The sequence below is a fragment of the Aspergillus welwitschiae genome (genome assembly GCF_003344945.1).
Source record: "Aspergillus welwitschiae strain CBS 139.54b unplaced genomic scaffold BDQ94scaffold_17, whole genome shotgun sequence".
NCBI lineage: Eukaryota > Fungi > Ascomycota > Eurotiomycetes > Eurotiales > Aspergillaceae > Aspergillus > Aspergillus welwitschiae.
Window position 1 is genome coordinate 465,527 of NW_020798711.1, and position 25,183 is coordinate 490,709.

At 51.4% G+C, this 25,183-nt stretch overlaps 8 protein-coding genes across 8 annotated transcripts; 4 read left to right on the forward strand and 4 right to left on the reverse strand.

The window, feature by feature from the left end:
- Window positions 1-2,033: 2,033 nt before the first annotated feature.
- Window positions 2,034-2,576, reverse strand: BDQ94DRAFT_36883 (uncharacterized protein). The gene has a single exon (XM_026775590.1). The coding sequence runs from the start codon at window positions 2,429-2,431 to the stop codon at window positions 2,138-2,140; it is 294 nt and encodes a 97-aa protein (XP_026626055.1). The 5' UTR covers window positions 2,432-2,576; the 3' UTR covers window positions 2,034-2,137.
- Window positions 2,577-7,114: 4,538 nt separating this feature from the next.
- On the reverse strand, window positions 7,115-8,497 carry BDQ94DRAFT_144358 (NifU family protein). Its single transcript, XM_026766437.1, has 3 exons — window positions 8,149-8,497; window positions 7,532-8,068; window positions 7,115-7,462 (listed from the first exon to the last, which is right to left on the reverse strand). Exons 1-3 carry the CDS (start codon window positions 8,446-8,448, stop codon window positions 7,307-7,309), a joined length of 993 nt encoding a protein of 330 aa, XP_026626056.1. The 5' UTR covers window positions 8,449-8,497; the 3' UTR covers window positions 7,115-7,306.
- Window positions 8,498-9,229: 732 nt separating this feature from the next.
- BDQ94DRAFT_159729 (Zn(II)2Cys6 transcription factor domain-containing protein) lies at window positions 9,230-11,041 on the reverse strand (the record flags this gene model as incomplete). The annotated part of the gene is made up of 4 exons (XM_026769113.1): window positions 9,230-10,081; window positions 10,160-10,260; window positions 10,362-10,893; window positions 10,982-11,041. 4 exons carry the CDS (start codon window positions 11,039-11,041, stop codon window positions 9,230-9,232), a joined length of 1,545 nt encoding a protein of 514 aa, XP_026626057.1.
- A 527-nt stretch (window positions 11,042-11,568) lies between these two features.
- Window positions 11,569-12,209, forward strand: BDQ94DRAFT_170717 (zinc finger HIT domain-containing protein; the record flags this gene model as incomplete). Its single annotated transcript, XM_026771568.1, has 2 exons — window positions 11,569-11,639; window positions 11,711-12,209. The coding sequence occupies 2 exons, from the start codon at window positions 11,569-11,571 to the stop codon at window positions 12,207-12,209; spliced, it is 570 nt and encodes a 189-aa protein (XP_026626058.1).
- A 2,037-nt stretch (window positions 12,210-14,246) lies between these two features.
- BDQ94DRAFT_144368 (putative Ras guanyl-nucleotide exchange factor RasGEF) lies at window positions 14,247-18,518 on the forward strand. Its single transcript, XM_026766438.1, has 7 exons — window positions 14,247-14,430; window positions 14,504-15,183; window positions 15,261-15,582; window positions 15,660-15,845; window positions 16,220-17,697; window positions 17,749-18,177; window positions 18,237-18,518. The coding sequence occupies exons 2-7, from the start codon at window positions 14,941-14,943 to the stop codon at window positions 18,318-18,320; spliced, it is 2,742 nt and encodes a 913-aa protein (XP_026626059.1). The 5' UTR covers window positions 14,247-14,430; window positions 14,504-14,940; the 3' UTR covers window positions 18,321-18,518.
- Window positions 18,519-18,651: 133 nt separating this feature from the next.
- Window positions 18,652-18,993, forward strand: BDQ94DRAFT_170719 (LYR motif-containing protein; the record flags this gene model as incomplete). Its single annotated transcript, XM_026771569.1, has 1 exon — window positions 18,652-18,993. One exon carries the CDS (start codon window positions 18,652-18,654, stop codon window positions 18,991-18,993), a length of 342 nt encoding a protein of 113 aa, XP_026626060.1.
- Window positions 18,994-19,501: 508 nt separating this feature from the next.
- BDQ94DRAFT_179008 (ERG2 and Sigma1 receptor like protein-domain-containing protein) lies at window positions 19,502-22,036 on the reverse strand (the record flags this gene model as incomplete). Its single annotated transcript, XM_026773270.1, has 3 exons — window positions 19,502-20,765; window positions 21,275-21,571; window positions 21,754-22,036. The coding sequence occupies 3 exons, from the start codon at window positions 22,034-22,036 to the stop codon at window positions 19,615-19,617; spliced, it is 1,731 nt and encodes a 576-aa protein (XP_026626061.1). The 3' UTR covers window positions 19,502-19,614.
- Window positions 22,037-22,936: 900 nt separating this feature from the next.
- On the forward strand, window positions 22,937-23,964 carry xgeA (putative endoglucanase). The gene is made up of 2 exons (XM_026775591.1): window positions 22,937-23,472; window positions 23,539-23,964. The coding sequence occupies exons 1-2, from the start codon at window positions 23,150-23,152 to the stop codon at window positions 23,939-23,941; spliced, it is 726 nt and encodes a 241-aa protein (XP_026626062.1). The 5' UTR covers window positions 22,937-23,149; the 3' UTR covers window positions 23,942-23,964.
- Window positions 23,965-25,183: the final 1,219 nt, after the last annotated feature.

Consider the following 25,183-nt stretch of genomic DNA (forward strand, 5'->3'; position numbering starts at 1 on the left):
GAAGAGTCCGGGGTATTCACTAGAAGCCGGTAAGTACCGCATGGCAAATTAACAAAGCCAAGAGGAGTGGTTACCTTCGATTCGAATCGAGTGGGCGAAAAAGCAACGAGGTAAAAACACTCTAAAAGTAATTCAGAAACCACCGTGTCTGGAGGAATTTATTTCGTTTGAAATAAGAGCTCCTGGAGATATAAGCTATTGCTTGCGGCATGATAAGTTAGCCCAGGCTGATGCTCGATGAGGCAGATACACAAGAGCTGGGACACTCCAACGCTGGAGGGAGAAAGATGAAAGTCAAAGTGCAAGAGGGACGAGGAAATTTCAACCGGAGAACGGGATTCGCCGAGCAAAAGGAAATAAGAGTTATTAAAGAAGCCTAACAGGCCCAGCTGTAGCTCGTGTATGCTGAGTAATTTTGGGGGGAGGGGGGAGCAGCTGTGGGTGGCGAGACGGGCAACCACCCATGGGCCTGGAAAACGCCAGCCTCTTGAGCATCCTGCGGATCATATGATCAAAGCCCAGAAAAGCCCAGTAGAATCCCGTTTCACATGCGCTCAACGAGATCTTACTATTTTCATGCCCAGATTCCAGGGGCTGCCCTGGTTCAGAAACTTTCCGGGGGCAAATCTCATAGAGGAGCCACTGTACCTGAGGCTGGAAAAAGCACACAACTGCCCGCTCGTCCGTACTCCTTTCGGATGAACCAAGAGCTGCGTGTCGTCTGCTTGCTGCTGAAAGGCAGCGGCGACGAATAAAACGTTCGAGGGACCACACAGCATAGCTCTCCGGGGAAATTGCGGGGAAGGCTAGGCCACGGACCACGACCACAACGCAAACCACACAATAGACACTTGAGAAATATACGTACCTTGTGAAGAAGTACAAATTCAGGTCAAACCCGGAACTAGTATAGAAATTTGGGTATCGCCGATCGTCCCAGACAAGTAGAATTCGCAGAAAATCGTGTTCGCGTCTGTTTGCGCCTCCCCATGTGGTCAGCAAAATATCCCCGGACGAGCGATATTAGGTACGTAGCATGACGATTGACTTACCAATCTAACAGAGAATAAAACGCAACTTTTTGTACCATCTATCCAACATAAAACACAAGCAATCGACCCGATCGTAAAATCCGTCCCAGTTGTAGCTGGAGATTGTTCTCCAGGCGAAGCGACCAGGCTTCTGTCTAATCAAAGAAGGTATTGTGTAAAGTGGCGCTTTGCGACCAGTCGAAAGGCGAAGGAATCAAGGCGGGCCTAGAGGGCAATTCCACCAGACCAACAGAAAAAATATGTTTGTTCTTTCCGTTTGCTGTTATAACTTTTTTTTATTTGTTTTTCGGTGATGGTGGTGGTGGTGGTGATTCGGAGGGGTTATCTGCGGTATGTCGCTCGAAAAGACCTATGACCTCACTGTATGTCGAGTCGCGATGAAAGGGATCAATGGGTGCGCGGGATGGGGAGACGGTAGCGTGACCATAGACGGATAACGTTGGCAGACAAGATGGCACCAGTAATTATGGGCAGATCTCCTCAAGAGCAGCGCATCTTGAGACTGACGAGCGACGATCACAGCAGCAAGGGGAGCGAGAGAGCCCGTCGAAGGCCAGAAATTATTCTGCGACCCGACCAAAGCGAATTAGGTTGACAGTTAGGCCCCTTTAAATGCGGAGCTTGTCACGGCGCAAGAAGGGGGATTTGGGGGGGACGCGGGCGTGCGAAGAAAGAGTGAGAGAGTATGTGTGTGTGCGTGTGTGTGTGCGGATCGCAGAGCGGCGCAGGTCGCAGAGACAGACAGGAGTGGCAGTGTGGCTTCTGCAACGTTGCTTGACCGATGACGATCTTCAGCCGGGGATGGGGTGTGGTGTGATCGCAAGCCTTATCGAGAGTGGGCCAAGGGAGAGAGACAGAAAGGCGGCAAACGAGTAACAGGGAAGAGAGTAGTGGGAAGAAGTAGAAGTAGTTTGTGGACTGGGAAAGGGAAGAGGAGAAGGGGAAAGAGAGAAGAAGAGATGATCAGGACCGAGTATTAGCACGGTGGTAGTAGGAGAAGGGAAGAAGAGGAGAAGGCAAGGTTGTACAGTCGTAAGTTGCGTAGGAGGATAATATTAATGCAAGCTAAGGGAGGTAGCTCTGGACTAGTTCAAAGTCGACCTCAGGCCACTGGACCAGACGAGCCAGGAGGAGAAAACAGCGAGCCACGGGTCGGAGCACCGAGCAGCAGTGGCGCGAGTTGAAGGTTGGAGGGTTTGTGAAAGGTGAGCTATGACCGAGCTAGTTTTAGTTTGGGGGGGACTGGAGGGAAAGAGGAGCAAGTGGTCGTGGTTGTGGTTCTTTTTATCCTGGTCCTTACCAGCAGTGCCAACCTTCGAGCCCGTGGTGAAGAGTAAAGTACAAGTGAACGATTGTGGCCCGGTACCTTTTACCTCCATCCACACTAACCACGGCTAAGGGGGCGACTACGTACCTGGAGCATACGATCAATGTATCGCTCCAAGGCGGGGTAAGAAAATCGACGTGAGTCTAGATACGGTACGGAACCATAGGCCGCAAGATGGGGAAAGGATCCTCCAGTGCTTCAGGACAAAAAAGACGAGAGAGAGAGAGAGATCCGGGGAGAATTGACGGGTTAAACAGGCTCACTTCTGCACAACTTACAATCTGACTACTATACCCGAAGAGTTTAGAAAGGAGAAAAAGAAAAGAAAAATCATAAATACATCATAAATCCAGTAAAGAAAAAGATGGGGACGGAGGGGGAAAAGAAGAGGAAGGGGGGTTCTTACTGTAGTGAATGAACGTCCGTAGCAGCAGCAGCAACAGCAGCAGCAGCAGCAGGAGGAGTATGACAGGCAGCAGGCGACCAGCAGCAAAAGAGGAGAGTAAGAACCCCATCGGCTATTGATGGAACGCCCGTGAGTGGGCCGGGCGGGCCTCTGGGAGGTCAAGTCGAAGATCCTCCGCGCTTTCTGACTGGCCTAGACAGAATGCCCCGGTCGCCCTCTGAGCATCGCCGGATTTGCGACTGGCGGCCTGGTCCATTTCTTTTTCTTTTTCTCTTTTTTTTTCTCCTCTTTCCCCGTTGACCCTGAAGCGGGGCTTTCTATTTTCTTCTCCCACGAAGCTACTAAATACTAGATACTACCCTGATGATTGTTAGCCTATAAGAGCTTATGAATTAATTAAATTACAGAGCAGGTACAAAGATGACTAAACTTCTGCTCTCCTTCAATCAGATCAACTACTCGAGATAGCTATAATGCCGTTGAAACCCTATCGGGTTCAAGACCTGGGGGGAGGAGAATCTTGTTGAGGAATCGCCCGATCCAACCCGCGATGGGGCTGTGGAGGCTGGGGAGAGGAGGAGAAAAAGACTGGAACACTGAAGGAGCTTGGGCGCAACCCAGAAAGATGAACGGGGAGGATCAGGCTGTTGGGCTATCCTGAGCCCTGTTGAATCCCGAAGGGGAATTGGAGGGATTTCACGGCCGCAGCGGTTCCAAACAACGGTGCACCATGAAACCCCCGAAATCCAACCCTCATTTTCCAAGGGTTAGGTGGTCATCATGCGACCGCCAACGAGGAAATTATTGGCAGGGTTTATATGCTGATAGTATGTTTAGTCGACAATACACGGTTATTCAGGGTCGAAAGTAACAGCCGAACCGCCACGAATGGCAGGGAAGAGCAGACGGGTTGTACTTCTTAACTGCTGTGTGTATATCCATGCGGGGGAGGGCATTGAAAAGGCTGAGAAGAGAAAAGGGAAAAAAAAAAAAAAAGAAAGAAAGAAAGAAAAATAATAAATCTAATGAAAAGCAAAATTGATAAAAAAAAATATTGTCCGAAAAGTATTCAAGAGACACTGACTACACAGAATATACCACATACACCTAATTTCCATTCCATAATAATAATTCTCTCTTCCCCCTTGGCACAGTTTCTCACGCCAAAGTATCTTTTTCTTTTCTTTCATGCATGGATGGATTTTTCAGTTACTTTCTTTGTGTCATTCCGCACTGGGAATTCGTCAACGTCATACTGGCGTTAGGTTACACGGCAATCCTGGCCGCGGGTCCAAACCAACGCGAATCAACGCGTTCACCCTCAACCTTAGTTCGCTGCTCCTTCTCTCTTCCCCTCCCGGATGCTGCATGTACCTTGAACCTGATCGATGGGCAAAAGGGTAATGATGACCCTCTATACATTGGTCTTGCAGCAAATGCACCTTCATCTCGTCTTACTTTTCCCTGACTAGTAGTAGCCTAGTCTGATTATCCTCTCCCTTCTTCGTTTTTCTCCTCCCCTAGATACTCGAATGGGAACAGTTCCCTTGTCTTCTCCCCTCCTCTTCCTCTTCCTCTTCTTCCTCCCCCTCCATTACAATATAAGGGAATAAGAGGCCATGCACCTGACTGCGGGGGAAGAACTGAACTAACTGGGAGGCAAGGGATGGCGATCCAATCAATGCCTCATCCTCGCATGGAGTCCATTCCTTTTGCAGGATCGTCTCCGTTGGAAATTGCGGAGAGAGCTTTCCCGCGTTCGGTTGCCAGCCAACCCCGTCTGTCTCTTCTGCTGCCCTGCCATTTTCTGCTATTGTTGTTATTGTCAATTCTCTCCCCCCCTCCCTGCCTGCTGAACTTTCTTCCCACACACACACATACACACACACATACACACACACATACACACCGATATGCAGAAGACTACTCGGAATCTGCGCGATTCCGCTCATGGAATGTCTAATCGTAAATTACTCTTGGACCTCGCAAGATACGACACTCCCAAGGAACGAGATCCGGGTCCGGTCTCCATTAATCATAGGCCCCCTTCCCTCGGCCCTTCTCGTAAGCGATGAGGCTTGAACCCCGGGCCCACGGATCACTCTAGACTTGCGCTACAGGGACCAACATGATTAGCGGGACTCGGGGATATCCTCATCTGACTTGTCTGCATGTCCGATTGGGCTACAGCCACAGCGGAGTTCACTAACAACCCCCCATTACCCCACCACTAGGTGTGGCACCGATGCGTGGCTCTTCGTATCTCGGTTCCGAAGAGCAGAACACAATAATATATTCGCCTTTCTTGTGTGCAAGCTGGACATGTTTCCTACTATGGTTTATTACCCCGGAGGGATGGATCCTCTGGCTGACCCCGGACTTGTCATGAATGTCATATTATTCTTAACGTACTAGGAAGATGTCTTGATTAAGGTTGCATCGTGTCGAGAGTCTGACCCTGACAGCTCTTCTTATCCAGGGTTATCGAAGAGCCTAGAGCAAGTCCAGCCCATTCCAGTTCGGTTTGCTGACCCGGTGGACATATTGTCCGAAGTCTTTCGCCGATGAGTGCCGATCTAATCTTCTTCCATGTTTGTACGTCCTGCAGTGCTATGTTTGCGTGGGCTGTGGATGCAGCCGTCATGAGATGTCTGGTTGACTGCGTGGCATCATCTATAGGATCCGAAGCAGATGAACCACCTTGCATACACATCTTGTGCTGATTAGTAGGGGGGAGGGAAGATAGCTGGGGTACAGACAGTAAGCATCATGGCTTATTCATGTTCATAGTATCAGGTGATTTGTATCGATTCGTATCCCCTCGTTCGGTTGCTCCCCTGCCGCTGAGGGATCGCCTTTCAGCACAACATCTTCCCTGTACTTCATCTCGTTCTGGGGAGCGTTGATCTGCTCTTTTTTGTCCGAGTTTGTTATCTCCTGGTTTCATTTTCTTGCCGACGCTCTAATCCCACTCACCATGGCATACATTCCGCACCTCATACTACTCCATATAGCCTCATCTAATTGTCTGTTTCTTCCTGCTCTTTTTCTAGTTGAGCACAATGGTAGTTACTAGTAGTGTTATCCTGCGATTCCCGCCCTTTCTTGCAGATGTTTTCTCACTTAATATCATACATTGAGACTTGACTGATCCCTATATGCAATACATTCATCCGTTTCAGAAAGTTTGTCGGTACCACAAGACCTGTCAGACCATCAATCCTCTCCATCAATCCTCTCCACCAAGCCGTCCCGAGATCATTGGAGCCTAGTATGCTTAGCCAGCATTATACCTAGATGTCAAAGCGTGCTTTCAAACATGTTATACATCTATGACGCAGTTCGGACCGAAGTCGATGATTTCGGGATATAGCACAACTTCAATATTCTCGGAGGAAATATACGCATTAATCAAGCTTAGACAATCTGCTCTAGCATAACAAGAAGAGTTGTGAGCAGGTTATAGCCGACTGTACTCGACCGAAGAATGAAATTAGCCACCGTTGGTGACAGTATATCAAGGGTATATTGTATACAATTTGCCAAACGTACCTTGATATGAAAGCTTGCTGAGTCTTTATCAAGTGTCAAGCTTTCCTTCTACTGGATTGTATTGTATCACTTAGACATTCCCACCTTCTAAAGTACATTATACCGTCTCATTCATACTAAACTAGTACCCCCTTACCCTTACCAACCAAACCAGATACACAGCACAGAAGCTGTAGTACTTACTAGCCAACCTTCTCAACCTCTCATAAATCTTCTAAGTAGAGATGCTACATAGCAGCCCGACACCTCATTCCTAGTATCTACTCCATGTCAATAATATTATTCGAAGATAGGTACTAGCTTGATCTACTCCAACATCAATGCAGTCTACCATTGAACCGAAGCACCAATTAGTCTGAATAGACTAAACAGGCCCGAACCATTCAAGTTGAAGCTAATGTTCTGTTCTCCATTTCCCGATCTCCCCGACCCGATGATCGCTGCCGCTGCTAAGAGCCAGTCCAGTCCACTGTTAGTGTTGCACTTATGTACTTAGCTTAGCAGTAGTCTGGTTGGTTGGTTGGTTAGGTTTGTCGCTCGCTCGCGCGCACGCACACACGAATTAGTACTGTGGGTTATGCTACGCACAGATACAGAATGGATTTCGGTAGTTGGTAGTGTTGTTTGTGTGTGTGTGAATGTGACATCCTCGGCTCGGTTGAGACATTTCCCTGCTTTCTCGGAGGTTTTAGGGTAGGAGGAAGGTATCCGAGTTGGTGGGTTTATTCAGTGGATTGTATGCAATACTGGAATACCTCGATTCTGGGCATGCTAAGGTCCATATTGTGTCTGATGTGGGAGCACTACGGATGCGCATTATTAAGTGGTTATACTGATAGAGAGGAGATTGAGCATTGTCTGGCAAAGCTTTCTATAGACCGTAATCCAGATGGTAGTATATCTGACGTCCAAAGTACAATACACGTGAAATATAAGTAATTATGTATAAGAGGCGAAGTAGGAGGGTGTTCAAGGTGCCGAATCCAATGTTCCCTTGCCGCCCGTCGAGGCAGTAGCGGCAGCGCCCTTTTGCTGGCGCAGCTTTTCCTCGAACTTGGCGAACTCGTGCATCGAAATCTCCTCTTCTTGGTCTAGCACTTGCTCGACTCCTTGGACTTCTTCGATCTGTAGGTTAAAAACACACAATTAGTCAAACTTTATTGTCAAGATGCATGCAGGTAGTGTGATACTCACATAATGCATAAGCATAGACTCAATACCGTTACGCAGCGTCACGGTGCTCGAATCGCAGGTCCGGCAAGCACCGCGCAGCTTCAACAAGACAATGCCGTTCTCAAAGCCGCGGAACTCAATGTCGCCACCGTCTTCCTGGATGGCGGGCCGAATCCTTGTGTCCAAAAGCTCCTTGATCATGCCGATCACCTCATCTTCTTCTTCCTCGTAGGCCAGGGACTCCGACTCGCCACCTTCCTGGCCACTCTCACCAGTCTTGGCAACGGTGTTCACGATCGCCTCGCCCGATGTCACGGCTTGAGTGATGAGACTGAAGATTTCGGGCTTGATGTGCGCCCAGTTGGAGTCGGTCGCCTTAGTTACGGTGATGAAGTCAGGCCCGTAAAATACAGAGGTAACACCGTCAACGTTGAGCAGGCTTGCTGCCAAGGGAGAGGGGTGCGGAGGAGCGAGGGTAGAGCGGGGAGACAGGTATTCGAGGAAGGTGGTCGGGAAATTTTCGGGGAGGACACGGTGGTTAGGGATGAACTTCAATGCCTGTTGAGTTCCGCATACAAGGGTCAGATGCTTGTTCTTTCGTTGGGATCTTCGTGCTGGTGTGCCACGGGGAGTCTTACATCAGGGTTCGGGGTGTTTTCCGTCTGAATGAATATCGTGCGCTTGCTGGACGGCGATGGTCCATTCACGCGAGCCTGCACAAGCGAGTGCTGGTGAGGCTTCAAGGTCGGCCGGCGACGAGCCTCTGAGGCGGTGATAGCAGGCAAACGTGCCGAACGGTGGACATTCCTGTATGATCCGAACACCGCGGGTTTGGCGATCCGGGAGGAGCACTCCGCAGCATTCAGTTGCTGCGTTGTCAATCTGACGCTGAAGAGAGTGCGCCTAAGCATGTTTCCAGACGCTGAGCTGACAGACATATCGGCGCTGTGATGATAAGAGAGGGGAGTGGCAGATATCAGACTCGTTCCTGGTCAGAAGAAAAGCGACCAGAAATGCCGATGGGAAACTCGATTCCCTCTGACGCAATGAGAAAGCACGTGATGCCCCCAAAAGTGAGTGCTGACAAATGAAGGGCAGGCTCCACCAATCAACTGCCGGCAGTTTGACATCGCTGCCCCAGAAATTGTTCGGCATTCAATTCTTCTCAATTGGTCTACTTGTTACTCGTACAGTGAAATGTGGACTATCTGACTGGTAGGCATACATGCCCGTGGTACTAAGCACTATATTTTATGGGTGTAACATAATTGCCTCTCAGCCGAGTTCCGCTTCGGTTATACCAGTGTTGTGCAACAGGCCACAGCTTGGGCCTGCTACCTGGTGAACCCAGTATCGCGGTTAGCCCGGCCTTTCCTGAAATTTCCTGGCTCGGGAGCATTAAGGCCTTGGACATGCTTCAATGCATCTAGTACAAGGCGCAGAGCAGGACAAGTGGTGATGTGTCGCTAGCGGCTCGGTGTCTCGTCCCGCAAACAATAAACTGCTGCTACTCACATCGACTGACTTGCTCTGTTCCTAGTTATAATCCAGCCCAACAAGTCGGTTGGTGATCCTAGGTTAAGACCATGTTGCTAGATGGCTGATAGCCGTCTATGATATCTTGGTAATTTAATCCCGTGCTTCCAAGCGTGCGTCCGACACGTCCAACTGCGACCTGCCACCTTGGCACGGGAAGCACGTTGAACAGGCCAAATCTCATCATGGGACTTTTCCCACGGATGACAAAGACCTACGTAGTCGAGCGGAACGGTATTGTGGCCAAACCATGTCCTTCAGCAACGGAGCTATTCCCAGACCTAGCGAGTCAAGAAGCACAAACACCCCCTGACACCACCTGTATTTTTGCGCCAGTTCATGGACCTGAAAGAACTGCGCGCATTGGCTGAAAGGAGCAAGCAGGTGTTGCGCGCCCAGGGTATTCATGTCAGACTGTGTACAGTACATAACGGATCGGCAGACCTCGTCTGCATAATGCTCCGCCAGCGCTGTGAAATCTGTTGCCACATCCACGCCCAAGGGTCTTTGTTCAATCGCCTGAGGATGAATGGCACAGGACTGCGAGGGTGTAACGTCATTTCTGCGATAGCCAAGGACGTCGAGAAGCTCATCAACTAGCGGGTACAGTATTATCAAGGTGGCCCAATAAATGAGGTGCGATTCGGCGCAGGCCAGGGAGACGAATTGGAAGGGATCGGGGAATAAAGAGGTGGCAAGGTGTGCTCTCAAGTCTTCTCGCAAGGGCACGTCATGGGTGAGAGTCGACGGCGCCCCCAGTTTCTCCTGCATCTTGAGGCATGCCTGGTGTAGTCTTTCTTCTAGCGATAAGCAAGAACCCAGTAACTTCTCGCCGTGATTCTTATCACCATCAGGGCTGGCAGGCAGTTGCTCGATGAAAGTGTCTACTTGTTCTATGAGAGCGGAGCACTCGGCCAAGAGGTCCATCAGTTCATCAATTGGCTCAAGATCCGTTGAGCCCTGCGATAAGCGTTCTTGTGTAGTCAGAACTTCATAGAGGGTGGCGGCCTTGCGTCTCCCCACGGCATCACATAACTGGGCGGTTCAAAGTCAGCAAGACTCAGTCGTTACGAGGATCAGCTGGTTGATCAATCCGAAGCCAAGGAGACTGACAGTGACAAATTTAAGTTGACGGTGAAACAACTTCTCGGCAATAGTTCCTTTTTTATTAACACTGCACTGCTTAATGATTGCGTTACTGCCTTGCACATGTGCTATCCAAGCCATAAATCCCGGGGGGGGAAGAGTGGATCAACTTTGTGGAATGTTAGGCCAGCCGCGAAGAAAAAGCGTGAGGTGATGAGAATGGTGACACTGACTTCATATAATTGAAAAACAACTGTTGTGTATAGCACATCTTGGCCTAGGCCTTTGCCAGATTTGATCTTGCCATGCATGATCTCCATCGAATTGTTATAGAGCTTCGTACTATACCCAAGTAACCGATCGTCCTTGTGCTGTTTCGCAAGAAAAGCGGAAGAGAGCGACAGAAGCGCTCTGTCCAGCAAAGGACTATTCCCACAAAGTTCGGGGAGCGTTTTAAGAATATTTGTATCTTTTCCATCTTGCAAATGCCGTGACGAAGGGAGAAAGCCCCCCACAAAGGAGGCGAGCAGCTGTGATCGGACCTCCGCATTGTTATTTAATCGGGGAAAGCCTGGCTCCACTCGCGTTAATTGACGGTCGGGAATCTTCCCGGAAGTCGACTGCGGGCGACGGACGAGCTTCAGTTCTCCCTCCTCTATGGCCTCGGACGATTTGTGGATGAAGACCCTTTTTCGTTCATAGCCGGTGCAGACATGGCCGTTCTTGATGCATCGATTGCATTCCGGCTTTGCCTCATCGCACTACACAAGGGGCACATTTTAGATGACTATTCATGCTCCGTATCCGAGGGCAACCAAGGCTGTTCAGGCCTTGTAAGATAGGCCTTACCTTGACTTTTCGTCGCCGGCACGTATTGCATCCGGTTGATCGGAAGGGAATACCTCCCATAGCCGATCAAGTTGTCCCACAAGCCGTCTGCCACAGCTGATAAGATTTGGGGCCGGCACACTGCACTAGAAGGACCGCTGTAGAGAGATGACTATCATTCGGACATTCGTGGCATTGTCAAGCCCGCATCAGTAAATCGTATGACAATTTATTGACGGGAGGGGAAATAGCGAGGCACTTGTAGATATTCCAGGCACTAATACGTAGTAGATATCTTGAGAGGATGGAGATCGATTGTCGTCATGGACCGCGCCACTTCACGTGAGCCCCCATTGGGCTGAGTTTGTTTCTTTTCGGTCCGCTAGACGATCGTCCCTGACAGTTCCTTATCGGCAGTCATTCTTTTATCGTCACTTTTCTTTCGCAGAAGCCTTGAATTTTGCAGAACACAAGGTAACTATCCTTAGTCCACACGCCAACGCGCTCGCTTCATACGACCCTTGCGACCGGCCGAAGCAAGACAATGTTCTACAGAGCTTGATCGTCGCGCAGTTGGCACAAGGTTTGGATGGGACGCTGGCGATAAAATGCCCGGCACTTGCGAGGTTTGCGTCTCGGAGCCTTCGAAGTACCGATGCCCAACATGTGGGCTTATGAGGTATGATTGTGCTCTAAGCCTTTTCTTTTGAGAAGGGAGGAACATACCCGTGCTAATTGTCACCCTCCTAGTTGCTCTCTGGCTTGCACCCAGTCCCATAAAATCTACTGCGCACCTAAAGCACCATCGCCAAAACCGACCGGTCCAACGGTCGACATCCAACAGCCTCCCGGCGAATCGAATGAGCATGCGGCCAGCGAGATAACACCTAAAGCTCAGAATGGCCTCGATATTAAAGCCTTAGGAAGCTCAACCGAACTCAAAGATCTACTCGATCGGTTCCCTTCGCTTCGTGAGGAGCTGTACGATATCTACAAGACTACTTTGGAAGATGCATGGGTGGAGACACAACGCTTTGGAGGTCGGGGTCGATATCACGGGAGAGGCAAAGGGCCGCACCGTCATAATGGACCGTGGACCCGTGAGAAGGGCTTCAACCGGGGAGTGGGAAGGGTGAGGAGGCTACGGGAAAGATGCGAGGAGGGCCTGGAGACTGGAGAAAAAGCGGAGGGATACGTGCGCTTCATGTCCCTGGTCACTGGTAATGAGCTTCCACGCGAGACCATGTGATGGACTTCAAAGTAGTTGCGAGTTCATTGGAGTAGGACCCTACGCTTCCTGATTTTATGTCTGGGTACTTCCCAGCTGTGCACTCCTCGGTGAGATCTGCCGAGGTTGGGTGTATTTGCATGGTAGTGCAATCAAGCCTTCATGAGGATGTGGAAGGTTGTTAAGGCCTGGTAAAGACCGATGCTCAGTTACATTCCTCGGATGCATATGAAAATATATAGTAGTCCGTCAACTTGCGCAACCACGACTATCACCGACCGTGGTTGATCTTCCACCATTCGGAAGCGACTAATAAAGAATATTTGAAATCTCTCGAATACCAAGTATCCGCTGCCCGCACTTTTCGAGCCTGGACAGAGGTGCGGCAGGCCAAAATAGCGTTCACCTTACCAGAATGCGGTCTAGCTGAAAGCTCGGTACTTTGGCATGGCTTCACAGCGACTAGCTATCACAACATACACCGCCATCAATGCTTCAACTGTCTCACTGAGACTCCGACGTGTCTCCAGGTTCCCGAAAGTGTGCATGCCATCCATCTGCACAACGCCATGTAAGCATGAGGTGCATGAACCGGATTTCCCTCCTGTGATAAGCCAACGATTCTAACGTATACTTAGAACAGTCCGTGTCATGGCATCTGGGCTGTGTACCTCTGACGGGATACAATGTACGGGTGCAGACATGGGAGACTAAACTATCCAAGTCGATGCTGACAGGGACATTTTATAAGATTGTGCGATGTTGAATTTGACGGAGCCGGTCACGTTATGGCCTGAGGCACCGAAATATCTAATTCAAACGACTGGTCAAAGTCTTCAAGGAGAGACAGGGATGTCATCGTGCAGCATGTAGCATAAGACCCTAGAGTATACTCCATCAAAAACTCCATCCAGGCAGACCTACTACTGGTAATGAAGCCTGGCAAGCAACCGTCTGAAGTAACTCTGCCCACATGTGACTAAAGTTTAAACAAACCCAGGGGCGAGAGAACACAGCCATCCTCGACCAAACCTTGAAACAAGTAGTAGATAGTCGCCATGTGCATAGAGAACCTGGACAAGCCATGTTTCAGACTTTGACTTTCAGCATGGTAAGATTGGAGATTGTCGTCCATGGCGGAGCATGAGAACGGCCTAGGTTGATTCATCCAGTTCCACGCACTGCATCCCCAGCCGAATTGAAGTGATCTCAACGTCGCAGATCTTCATGAGAGCCCTTCAACCTAGGCAAATGCATTTTATCTGTCTACTCCGTACTATCTCTCACCCCCCATGAGGGGAAAATGGCGGGGAAATGTGACCCGTCTGGAAGGATTCCTCCAAATGCCGCCAATCGTTCATCACTGTGCCTCATCACATTCAATGTCTACCAACGAGACGTCCGGACAACGGGAATTTGAGCAACTGGTCTCAACCTTAAGATTTGCCTTGTTGTGATTCGCAAAGGCTTCCAGACTACTAGAGCTAGTCACCGATCTCCCCGTCTTGGGTACACTGGCCAAATCATGATGAACTGCGATGTTATTCGTTCCGAGCATCTCCGCCCGCTCATGTCAATGGGAAGTTCCGGGGAGGAGATACCGTTTGCCGGTGGACGTTCTTATGCTTGGAGAAACTCTGGGGAACAACCATCCGGGTGCATTGAATGTAATGTGTACTGTTATTGTTGCATGTAAAGTAACTTGCGCTGTCGAGTTGAGTTAACTTGGACGGCAGACTCCCTTGCTGACCAGCATGAGCCATTGGGGTTCTGGATCGTTGGCCGGAGAGTTTGGTGAGGAGGGAGTGAGGAGAGGAGGCGGCGGGCACACCAGTTCCACGACCGATTTTAGTAAGATCACAATCCTCCCAGTTGGCTGGGATGTCCTGCCATTGTGCTCCGCTAGGGATTCTGCTAGATTGACCCATAGAGTAGTGCCCCGGCGTTTCTAATAATAATAAGAACTAAAAACCAAAATAAAATCATAATCATAGTTATCATCCTTGCCGTTGGAGAGGCCAAACCAGACTTGCTTTCCAAATCTCCCCGCCCGCCGCCCCCCCCCAAAACTGCCCCAACTTCTGACTGACTCTTGGGGGCTCAATTTTTCGGTCGAGTGACATCTTCCCGCCTGCAACTGGCGGCCTTCCTCAAGCTGCTCTCCCTGACACTCTCTGCCTCTTCGTTTCCACTCATTGCTCTTACTTCCCCCTGGTCGATTTGCCAACCCGGACGCTTTCTCGTAAGACTTGTGCTACCCTCTTGCCGGTACCATTATTGATTCTGTTGCTAACTTGGGTTCTACCTGTGTCCAGCTCCGGTAACCTGCCTCAGCCGACGAGATCCCCCCCCCCCAAAAGTCAAGAAAAGCAGGAAAAGGAACGAGGAACGAGGAAAAGAAAAAGGAAACCGAAAAAGAAAAGAGAGGCAGACGACCAAAAAAATCACTCAGCTAATCATCATCGAAATTCGAAGACCACAAACAACCGAATTTAAAAGGGGAAGGTCATCCCCCCGAGCTGATTCGAGCAGCCTCTCTGAAATCTTTCGATTGCGGCGAACCCGACGAAGCCTGGACCTTTTTTACGTTTCCCCCCCAAGCGACAATGGATGAGCTGTCGTGTCCGCCTCACTCACTTACGTAGCTGTTGGACCCTGCGCTGTCGCACCTTGTTTGTTCGACCGGACCTTACTCGCGCCACAGCACCGCCTATTCGTTCGCGCAGAAAAAAAGTAAAGTCACCTCGTCACTATGGCCTCCCAACCATTGCGAAGAGAGCGAGCATCTAGCGACAAAGCTGATGTCGCGCCATTTCCACAACGACCGGGCCTTCCCAGCCGAACAATTTCTGCTCCAGTCGGAGGTTTGTACCGGCTTGATTCGGCTAGAACGGCAATGGAATCGGGGAATAAGGTGGATCGGACACTTCTGGAGGAAGATGAGAACCCGCCTTCGGCCGGAGGGGATAGGGTGCCATCGTTATCCCGCGAGGAGGTATGGTTAATCCAAATTTATGTCATTGGACCCTTGGCGAGCGCAATGTTTTTCTGACCCCCGTGCGTGTATCGCAGACAACGCCGAAGCCGAGTTTTCCCCATGTGAGCATCGCTGTGGTCGGTCCTGACCATGTCGGAAAATCGACATTCATTGAAACCGCCCTGGACATGAAGCATCCGCTCACTTCCCGATCGACTACGAAGAAGATGTCCCTGGACGGGACGGTGTACTTGGTTCGTCTGATGGAGATAGATACATTGGAGATCTCGATTGGGAGCAATGGCGAGGTCAACTGGCCCTTACTGGGTAACGACTCGCCTCCTGCAGTGGATGGGGTGCTGGTTCTACTCGATATGACTCAACCGGCCAGTTTCCCTGAATTTACCGAACTACTAGGTTGGTCGCATTGCCGGTGCTGCAGCGCCGCGGTCGCTGCGCAATTTCTCCCTAGGATGTGGGCTGATGGTCTGCAGACTCCTTAACCGCTTCTGACATACCCTTTACGCTGGTGGCCAGTAAATGCGACATACAACCCCCTGACAGTCCTGTGGAGCCAATATTGGGAGGCTATGAAATCCACCGGACCTCACCTGACTCACCACGGTCGCAGAAGATGTGCATTGCCTTAGTTCTGCGCTCTGTGATCAAACGTAAATATGGTAAGTGGACAAGCTGACCTATGCGATTGCCATGTGGATACGCGAGAGGCGAGGAAAGTCAAAGAACAGGGCGGAACGATCCACTGCCTCGGTGGCTATCTGTTTGCTCGCATCACCCAACGCATTGCGTCGGCCCCGGCTATAGCCCATCCCTTAGAGCGATGGCCCACTGGGTTTCGCGCTAGTTCGCGGCGCGGCCTGCGTTTAGCGTTCGCGTATCTCGTGGTGCAGTGGTTTTCAGGACCCGCCGATCCCTCGGGGCGAAGGGGCCCAGCGCAAGAGCAGCTGGAGCACAGCTGGACTACCCAATTTCTGTGGCCGTTATTTTCCCGCAAGACTGGATCACACGTGGATGCTAACGGCTCCTCTTTTAGACTTCATCGATTTTCCCCCCAACTCATCCGCCACCCCAGACTGGCATCACAGCCGCACCAACTCAGAGACCCCCACCGCTGTATTATCCGGAGCCGCAGGCGGCCCAATCACAGGACCTCTTGATCCAGCTGTCGATGGGTACGGTGTAGACCGGCAACCCACCGAACCGGCCACCTCTGCCAACCTGGCTTCCAATGGCCAGGCCTTCCGTTACGCCCGGAGCAACTCGCATCCGGTGCGACCGCATACGCCTCCTTCAGGGTCCCGGCTGGCCTCGCGCAAACAGTCTGTGTCTGGGGAGTCGTCACCAAGTAAAGATCTCAACCGACAACATCGTCTTCACACGGCCTGGCGCAACAGCGGCGGGTCAGATGCGTTCAGCAACTTTTTAGAGATGGGGGAGGACTTCGATGGGCCCCGGAGTGCTCCGTCGAGCCCGGGAAGCAAGGACCAGACGCCTAGTGAGAGCTCATCTAATGATGCAGGTCTCACCTTTGACGAGCTAGTAGATCGTCTGGTTGCACAACCGATGTCGAAGCAAGATTCCAAGTTTGCCTCAATCTTTTTGTGTCTATATCGCAAGTTTGCCGCGCCGTGCACCCTACTGAATGCCCTGATTAACCGATTCGAACGCAACGAAAATGACATGACGGACCAACTCGACCGCATCGCAGTTCAGCTGAGGCTGTTAGGAGTCATGGCACAGTGGGTTTCTGAATATCCGGGCGACTTGGCATATCCGAAGACTCGCAAGCGAATCACCGATTTCGTCACGACGCTGGAGAAGAGTCATTTTTACATGTTTGCCGCCAAGGAGATTGGGTCGTATCTGGAGGGGAATGCGGAGGACGATAATATTGGATGGCCGTATAGGGATGGCGACATGGAAGAACCCGACACGGCCGACCCCCCGTTCCAGTTTTCCGGGCGCAGCTCACCGTCAATCTTCCTTGGGGCACCGCCGCTTGGCGATGAAGGCGAGGAAGAAGAAGAGGACCCTATCTACAATATGAGCGCTCTGGACCTTAGCGAGGGTGCAGCCGAGCCTGCGTCGAGACTGTCGGGGTCGATGTCGAATTCCTTTACCTCCGAGAAGCCCGGGACCATCGCCAGCCAGTCGTTCACGTTTTTGAGTACCGAAGCTGCGCAACGGGAGGCGCATAATTTGGATCTCACACCACGCATCCCGCTAACGAAAGTGCAATGGCGCCAGCTGATGGAGATTCCGGATGAGGATTTTGCACGAGAATTGACGCGCATCGACTGGATCATGTTCAATTCTTTCCGACCGCGAGATCTCGTGCGGCATGTCAGCATTTCCGGCGTGGAGAAGGATAAGATTTTGAGCCTGAAGCACGTCAACCGGATGATCAAGCAGTTCAACCATGTCGCATTCTTTGTAGCCAGCGTGATCCTACTCCGGGACAAGCCCAAGCATCGAGCCAAGGCGCTGGAGAAGTTCATGAACATAGCATTGGTAAGTCGGACTCAGAAGAACAAAGCGGAAACATTTATCTGACAGCCACAGAAACTCCGCCGACTAAACAACTACAATTCTCTTGGGGCCGTGATCGCTGGCATCAACGGAACCCCGGTGCACCGACTGTCCCAGACGCGGGAGCTGGTCCCGGTGCAAACGCAAAAGGACTTTATGAGGCTGGTCATCCTCATGGGGACGCAGAAGAGTCATTTTGCATATCGTCTCGCATGGGACAATTCCTTTGCGGAGCGTATCCCGTTCCTGCCGCTGCACCGACGCGATCTGGTGTCAGCGGAGGAGGGCAACAAGACGTTTGTGGGCGACAACAAGAACCGCATCAACTGGCGCAAGTTCGAGGTGATGGGAGAGGTGGTTCTGGGGATCCAGCGCAGCCAGAAGACACCGTATCCGCATATGCCCAAGTACGAGGAGGTAGAGCGGTTGATATTAGAGATTAAGCTGTCAGGGGATGACGAGGTACGCCCAGTTCTTCCCACGATCAATTACTTCATTTAATCGATGCTAACAACCAACAGGACTTGTATTCGCGCAGTATGCAAGTCGAACCCTCGGCAGGCGGCGACACCGGACGCAAGAAGTTCGGCTGGTTACGGTCGTGAGAGACGAAGAGGAGAGAGAGAGAGTTATGACTAGTTGCAGCAGAGTCTGCAACAGCAACAGCACCAGCACCAAGCTGACGAGTACAATGAATGATGATCGTCATTTGATTGATGATGATGTACATAATGTAGTTTCTACTACAACCCGTCCATATCTTGTTACAAACCTTAGAGAGAAATGTAAAAAATCACGTGATATACAACCATCGTAAACCAAACCTATCCGTAGCCCATCCATCCACCATCAAGCCAAACCTACCACCTACATAAATCACATACCTACAACCCCCACAAACTCCTAAAACAAAACCCCAAAGAAAAAAACATCAAAATGTCCACCGCAATCAAAACAAGCTACCGCGCCCTCCTCCGCGAACTCCCCCGCCGCACGCTCTCCACACCCACTCCCCTCCAACACCGCCTCCGCGACATGTACACCACCAACCAGCAACAATCAAGTGTCGCGGACGCAGACGCGCAAGAAGCTCTCCGCCAACATCGAATCGATCAGGCAAACCAGTTCGCTATTTACGCTAAGGCGCAGCGCGTGTATGCGGAGCTCGTCGAGAGATATAACCCCGGTACTACGCTCGATGAGGAGGAGAGGATTCGGTTGACGGCTAGACGGGTGGGTTGGGATCTGCCTGTTGAGGCGGGGAAGAAGGATGAATAAGTTATGAACAAAATGGGTGTTCGGAGATGGAGATGTTGGGAAGGATGGATGATGGGTGGATCGATGGATGCATGGATGCATGGGGTGTGGAGGGATAAAATAAACCATGGGTGGAGTTTTTGGGTGTACCTTTTTTGATTTGTGATGATTTGTTTTGTATGCTTTGGAATTGTATGGATTTGGGGGTTTGTGTACGATATTTGTATGTAAGATTATTTTGATGGGGGAGGGTTGTATTATAGATCAATGATGATTTATTAGAGGTTTCGTTGGAGTTTGTTCATTTAGGAGGGAGTTGAGGATTGTTAGACCACTGCATGAAGGAAAATTGTCGTCTCTATCTGGATGAGCTGGTGAGTTTATCATACTACTACTCGACATTGTGGCTGGCATGATCAGTAGTAGTCCTGTGGAGCCGATACATAGAAGTGACATGGGTGATGTGTAGTATAAGAGGTAAGTACTTTATTTTGATGCCCTTTCAAAGTGTATTTTCAGTAACAGGAAAGATCTTACTATATAGCGTAGTGACTGTCTGATAATTGAGTGTTGAACTTCTTCTAACTGGTATGAATATGTGATCATGATGGGTATATGTATAACGGGTATAACTGTATATCTTCAAACACCCCCCAGCTCAACCTTCTCCATCTGCCTGCGCAACGTCGAGCTGCTCTCCTCATCTTCCAAACCAATCTCCATCTCAATCGCCGTCTTGGGCCGATTCTTATTCAATCCCTCCAGAAGCGTACATGCCTTGCACACGCGCTGACTGGAAATATAACCGCAGCGCTCACACGTCCCCAGTACCTGCGACTTGACCTTCTTCTGAGCCGGCGTCTGCATCTGCTCCGACTGCTGCTGCTGCTGCTGCTGCTGCTGCCTCCTAGACAAGCTGTCAGAAGTAATCTCCATCTCCCTATCTTTGGCAGCCTCATCCTCCTTCAACTTCCTCTCCATCTCCGCCATCTCACCACCCCTCGTCCGCCCATTCTGACTCCCACACCCACCACCACCACCGCCCTCCTCATCCTCAGCCCCCTTCCCCCTAACCTCAGCGGGCACCAGAAGCGCCATATCCTCCCCAGACTTAACAATATCCAAGATCGACGACGGCCTAATCTTCTCCAAATCCTTGATCAACGTCCTCGCACTACCCCGAAACGCCTCAGGCGAGTAGATACACTCCGTAGAGAAATAATCCAACTGGCGATGATGCGCATACAGCACGATCTCCTTCTCATAAGCATACTTCAACGGCTTACTCCTCTTAATATCACTGGCGGCGGACCCCGTCACAATACTCGTGCCCCGTGACAAGCGCGGCAAATCCCCTCTCAGCAAGTTCATCATCACCGTCTCTGCCACATCGTCCGCATTATGACCCGTCACCACATGCTTGATGCCCAGTTTCGCGGCCCCGCGATCCAGCGCCTGCCGCCGAAACACCCCGCAGTATGTGCAGTTGCCCTTTTTGCCGACCTGCGCCACCACCTGATCCATTGTCCAGCCGTACAGATCGCCGTAGCTGACGATCACGAGCGGCATGTTGTATTGTTGGGCGTTGCGTTTCACGGTCTCGAGACTGTCGTCGCGGTAACCCTTGATGCCCTCGTCGATGGAGAGGAGGCATAGGTCGAGTCCATAGTTGTAGCGTTCGTTGAGGGTCTTGAGGACGGCGGCCAGGACGGTGCTGTCTTTGCCGCCGCTGGCGCCGATGGCAACTCGTTCGCCGGGGTGGAAGAGAGAGGTCGAGGTGATGGTTTCGTGGACTTCGGTTTCGAAGACGTGCAGGAAGCAGGTGCGGCAGAGCTTTTGCCGGTTCTTGGGCCGTATAATTACTGCCCGTTGGTCGTGGCAGCGGGCGCAGGGGGAGGGGGGCATGGTGGTGGCTTGTGGGTGTGGTTCTGGGTTGAGGGGGTTCGTATAGTGGGTGGTGGTGGAGGCAATGAGGGGAGCAATTTTTGATAAACTGATTTCGCGGGCCTGGAATGTTGGCTTATCGATAAGGACTTGGATGAGTCAGGGTGTGGGTGTGTTTGCACTGTTTGGGTGGTTCCCCGGGAAGGGGGAAAAATAAACAGGCACAACGGAAAAAAAAAGCGCAAAGGGGATGACAGGACGAAATGTGGTAGGGTTATTAAATGTAGTGTATTCTATAGAACAACGTTGTCGTCTATCTAAAATAGTGAGAATAGTAATAGTATTATACATATACCCATCATCTCGCCGTCTATCATTCACATCTTGCCCTTGAGCAGGTTGGAGATCATCTCGCGACCAGTGATTCTGGACGTCGCCCACAGAGTCGGGAAGTCGAGAGTGCTGGAGAAGGTATCGGCGTATCCGAAGAAGAGCATCGGGGGAATCCAGCCACGGGCGTACTCCAGAGCAAAGCACGACTCATCCATCTTGTACTGCTTGACCTCACCGCGGCGGAGGTGGTGCACGCTACCCTGGGGGTATACCTCGGGCTCGTAGGATCCAGGGACGTAGGCGAGCTGGGTGCCCTGAAGGATGTTGAAGTAGTCGTCGGCCGTGTGACGGCCAGTGTGGCCCTCAGTACCAATAGCGGTGCCTAATGGACAGGAAGAGAGGAGTTAGCTCGTGCAATCGAGGGCATAAAAATATCCGGGAGACAGGGGAAGAAGCCATACCGAAAATGATCAAGTACTCCGTGATACCTATAGGAGAATCAAAGCTTAGTTCAGGCACTATGGATAATTATAGAGGTGGTATGGAGCAAAAGAGGGGACGCACTAGCATGGATAATATACATTGCCCCCATCGCACCACCGGCGTTGTTGAAGACCCATTCCTCGTCCAGGTTCAGGTGCGTGTCGGTGACCTTCTCGCCCAGCTCGGAGACGATGAAGTTCACCACCGAGCGGGTGTCATTGCCATGAGCGGCAATGGCGCGCTGCGACAGGTCGTGCAGGTGGGAGGGATCGAAGATGTAGAACTGCTCCAGGCGCGCGTTCAGGTAGCTGTAGAGACCACTGAAAAGGGCCAGGAGGGCCACGGCGAAGCTAGCGCAGCGCATGATGACGAACTGTTCCGGGGGGAAAGCAATTGACCGGAAAAACAGGAGCTGCAGAGAAGCTAATGGAGGGTGGAGAAGGGGGGAAGGGCGTGGGAAGGAGAAGGAGAGAAGAGGGGATTGAGGAAGGATGATAGGGTGATTATTCTTTATGGTTCTGATTGATGGATTGAGGATATTCGAGTTGCCTGATCCGGGAAGGCCTTCAGGATGGCCCGGCTGAGTCAGCAACAGCCAGCAGCATTTGGCCGAGTTTGTCTGGCTGTCAAACATGCCAATTATCATTCCTCCGAATAAACTCACTAAGTTACTCCGTAGTTACTAACTTTACTCTACAGAGTACTCCTCTCCAACATCAAATTAATCCGTCCACAAAAATAGTTTCTTCGAGCAGCACCATGTACCTCGACGGAGCCCGTTGTGGGATTAATCCGATCGATTAATAAAGCTGTCCACCTCTTGGAACCCTGCGGACGAGCCACGCCCCTCTCGGGCGCCCTGAACATTCATTTAAACGGCATCCTGTTATCTAATCCGAAACGGACCATCTCCGTGGCTGCCCCCCTCTCATTCGGGACATTATACCGTCTCGAGATGACGAATCCACTGATTTTCCCCTGATCTAAACTCCTCTGGATATTATCGCCGTGTCCGTGAGTCCGGTTGACCTCCATTTCTGCACGGGGCATTCCGTGGGACCGTTTCGAAAACCAGGAACAAGCACCACCAGAACCACCAGCACCCTATCGGCCTTCTCCCTCCTGGTCCACTCGGGGTCAGGATCCATTCGGCGACGGACTTTCCAAGAAGCTTCGTTGATTCTGAGTGCTCATGTCTCAACGGCCATGAGGACTAAGCTCGGAAGGTCCATAGGCTAAATTGCCCCGGCTGTTTCTGCTTGATGAGGGCTATGCCTAATTTTATCCTGTTCCAGCAGACCTCGACGGCACACTCATGGCTATAAGAAGGCAGCCCGGCCGGAGCAAGATGGAGTTCCATTTCAGCAGCTCATTCACTATAATTCTCTGGGTCAGTGGACGTTGATCGCACATTGCACCAATATCAATACTTTTACCCGACCAATCGTCTTTCCTTTGACCAATAATCACTATCACCATGAAGGTTCTCGCTCTTTCCGCTCTTCTTTCCTTGGCTTCGGCCGCCTCTATCAGCCGCCGTAGCGACTTCTGCGGCCAATGGGATACCGCCACCGCCGGTGACTTCATCCTGTACAACGACCTCTGGGGTGAAGACAACGCCTCCAGCGGCTCCCAGTGCACCGGCGTCGACTCGGCCAGCGGCAGCGAGATCGCCTGGCACACCAGCTGGTCCTGGGAGGGTGGCAGCAGTGACGTCAAGAGCTACGCCAACGCTGCTCTGCAGTTCACTGGTACTCAGCTGAGCTCCATCTCCAGCATCCCCTCCACCTGGAAGTGGACGTATGTTGCAGCCTAGACCTTCCGACCGACCGACCGTCAGGACGCATGCTGACTCTTTGGGAATAGATACTCTGGCTCCGACATCGTGGCCGACGTGGCCTATGACATGTTCCTGGGCTCGACCGCCGACGCCTCCTCCGATGAGTACGAGATCATGGTCTGGCTTGCTGCCCTGGGCGGTGCTGGCCCCATCTCGTCGACTGGCTCCACCATTGCCACCCCGACGATCAACGGCGTGACCTGGGACCTGTACACCGGCCCCAACGGCGACACCACCGTCTACAGCTTCGTCGCCCAGTCGACCACCGAGGACTTCTCCGGCGACCTGAACGACTTCTTCACCTACCTGGTGGACAACGAGGGTGTCTCTGACAGCCTGTACCTGACCACCCTTGAGGCGGGTACCGAGCCCTTCACCGGTAGCGACGCTGAGCTGAAGGTGTCCGAGTACTCCGTTTCCATCGAGTAAATGAAATCACAAACACCGAGTGTGGCAGGATACATACTAATGATTTCAAAAAGGGATTGTTAGGAGCGGAGGATGAGAATGTAGGCGCCGTGTTTCAGCTCCCTGGGCAGGATACCGGAGGGACATAGTTATAGGACGAGGGGGTTTGTTTTTGAAGAAGGGAGGGGGAGGGGGTTGCTCGGGGTGGCAAGCAGGCGTCGATGGTTTGATGACGCGCCGGGGCGACGAGGCGACGGTCGAATCATCATATGTACATAGGCCTGGAACTCCGTTGGGTTGATAATCATGGAGGAATTCCATAAGTTGCTAAATATAACCATCGTCACCCACGTTGAGACCTAACCGCGGAGGTGGAGAAGAAAAGGCTGTCAAGCAGAGCCAATGCATGACAGGCAGCCGTAGCAAGTATAGCAGCTAGCAGCTAAGCAGCTGTGTGAAGTAACAAGAATAGAAGCATCAGCATGAGCGGCAAGCACAATCACATCCAGCTATTTTAGCTAGCTTGCCAACTTATGCACGATCATCAATCGCGGCGCTTGCATCCGGGCGCTTAAGTGCAGCAGCCCTAAAGTGCTGACAGGGGAGAAGAGCAAGAAAGAGAGGGGTAACATCCCCAGTTCAATCAATCAATCAGTCAATCAGATTGGCATGGAGAAACAACACATGCTTCAAAAATCCTCCTTGAGTATAATTAGAAATAACATCAGGCTAGCCAAGTATCTCTCACGCGTTCTAGGATCGTGATGGAGATTCGTGCCGCCGACGCGCTCAGCTGGGCCTCCTCTCTTTTTTTTCCTTTTGCCTTTTTTTTCTCCTCCATTTCCCGCCACGCTCCTTGATTCATTCCTGCATCTCGTGTCTCGGGCATTCTTTTGGCGCGCGCCCACAAACTTACAAACCCACACAGGCAGGCACTCACACATAATTCCAGTTCCATTTTGGTGCCCTTCTTCCAATCCAATCCAATCCAGTCCAATCATCCCATCCCGTTATGCTTGGCCCCACTGCCACTGGTCTCGGGCTCTCGCGCGCGCCAAACCCACACCCACACCCAGCGATCATCCATCGATCGGCCCCTGCAGGACTGGTGGTTAGTTCGTTCTTGTCTAGGGTGCTTGTCAGGTCCAACCTGGATGGGTTGAATGGATGGATGGATGGATGGATTTGAATGCATGTAATGCAATGCGCGTCGGGTGCCCTCCTGTCCTTGCAGCTCCTGTCCAGCCTTCGCTGTTGGTGTTA

Excerpts from the sequence above, each read along its gene's own strand:
- BDQ94DRAFT_36883 (XM_026775590.1), bottom strand. The coding sequence starts at position 2,431 with ATGGAGGTAAAAGGTACCGGGCCACAATCGTTCACTTGTACTTTACTC.
- BDQ94DRAFT_144358 (XM_026766437.1), bottom strand. The coding sequence starts at position 8,448 with ATGTCTGTCAGCTCAGCGTCTGGAAACATGCTTAGGCGCACTCTCTTC. Across the intron at positions 8,069-8,148 it reads AAAACACCCCGAACCCTGAT|GCATTGAAGTTCATCCCTAA; the intron begins GTAAGACTCCCC and ends GGAACTCAACAG. Across the intron at positions 7,463-7,531 it reads AGTCTATGCTTATGCATTAT|ATCGAAGAAGTCCAAGGAGT; the intron begins GTGAGTATCACA and ends TTTAACCTACAG.
- BDQ94DRAFT_144368 (XM_026766438.1), top strand. The coding sequence starts at position 14,941 with ATGGCCTCCCAACCATTGCGAAGAGAGCGAGCATCTAGCGACAAAGCT. Across the intron at positions 15,583-15,659 it reads TGAATTTACCGAACTACTAG|ACTCCTTAACCGCTTCTGAC; the intron begins GTTGGTCGCATT and ends GATGGTCTGCAG. Across the intron at positions 15,846-16,219 it reads TGTGATCAAACGTAAATATG|ACTTCATCGATTTTCCCCCC; the intron begins GTAAGTGGACAA and ends CTCCTCTTTTAG.
- xgeA (XM_026775591.1), top strand. The coding sequence starts at position 23,150 with ATGAAGGTTCTCGCTCTTTCCGCTCTTCTTTCCTTGGCTTCGGCCGCC. Across the intron at positions 23,473-23,538 it reads CCCTCCACCTGGAAGTGGAC|ATACTCTGGCTCCGACATCG; the intron begins GTATGTTGCAGC and ends CTTTGGGAATAG.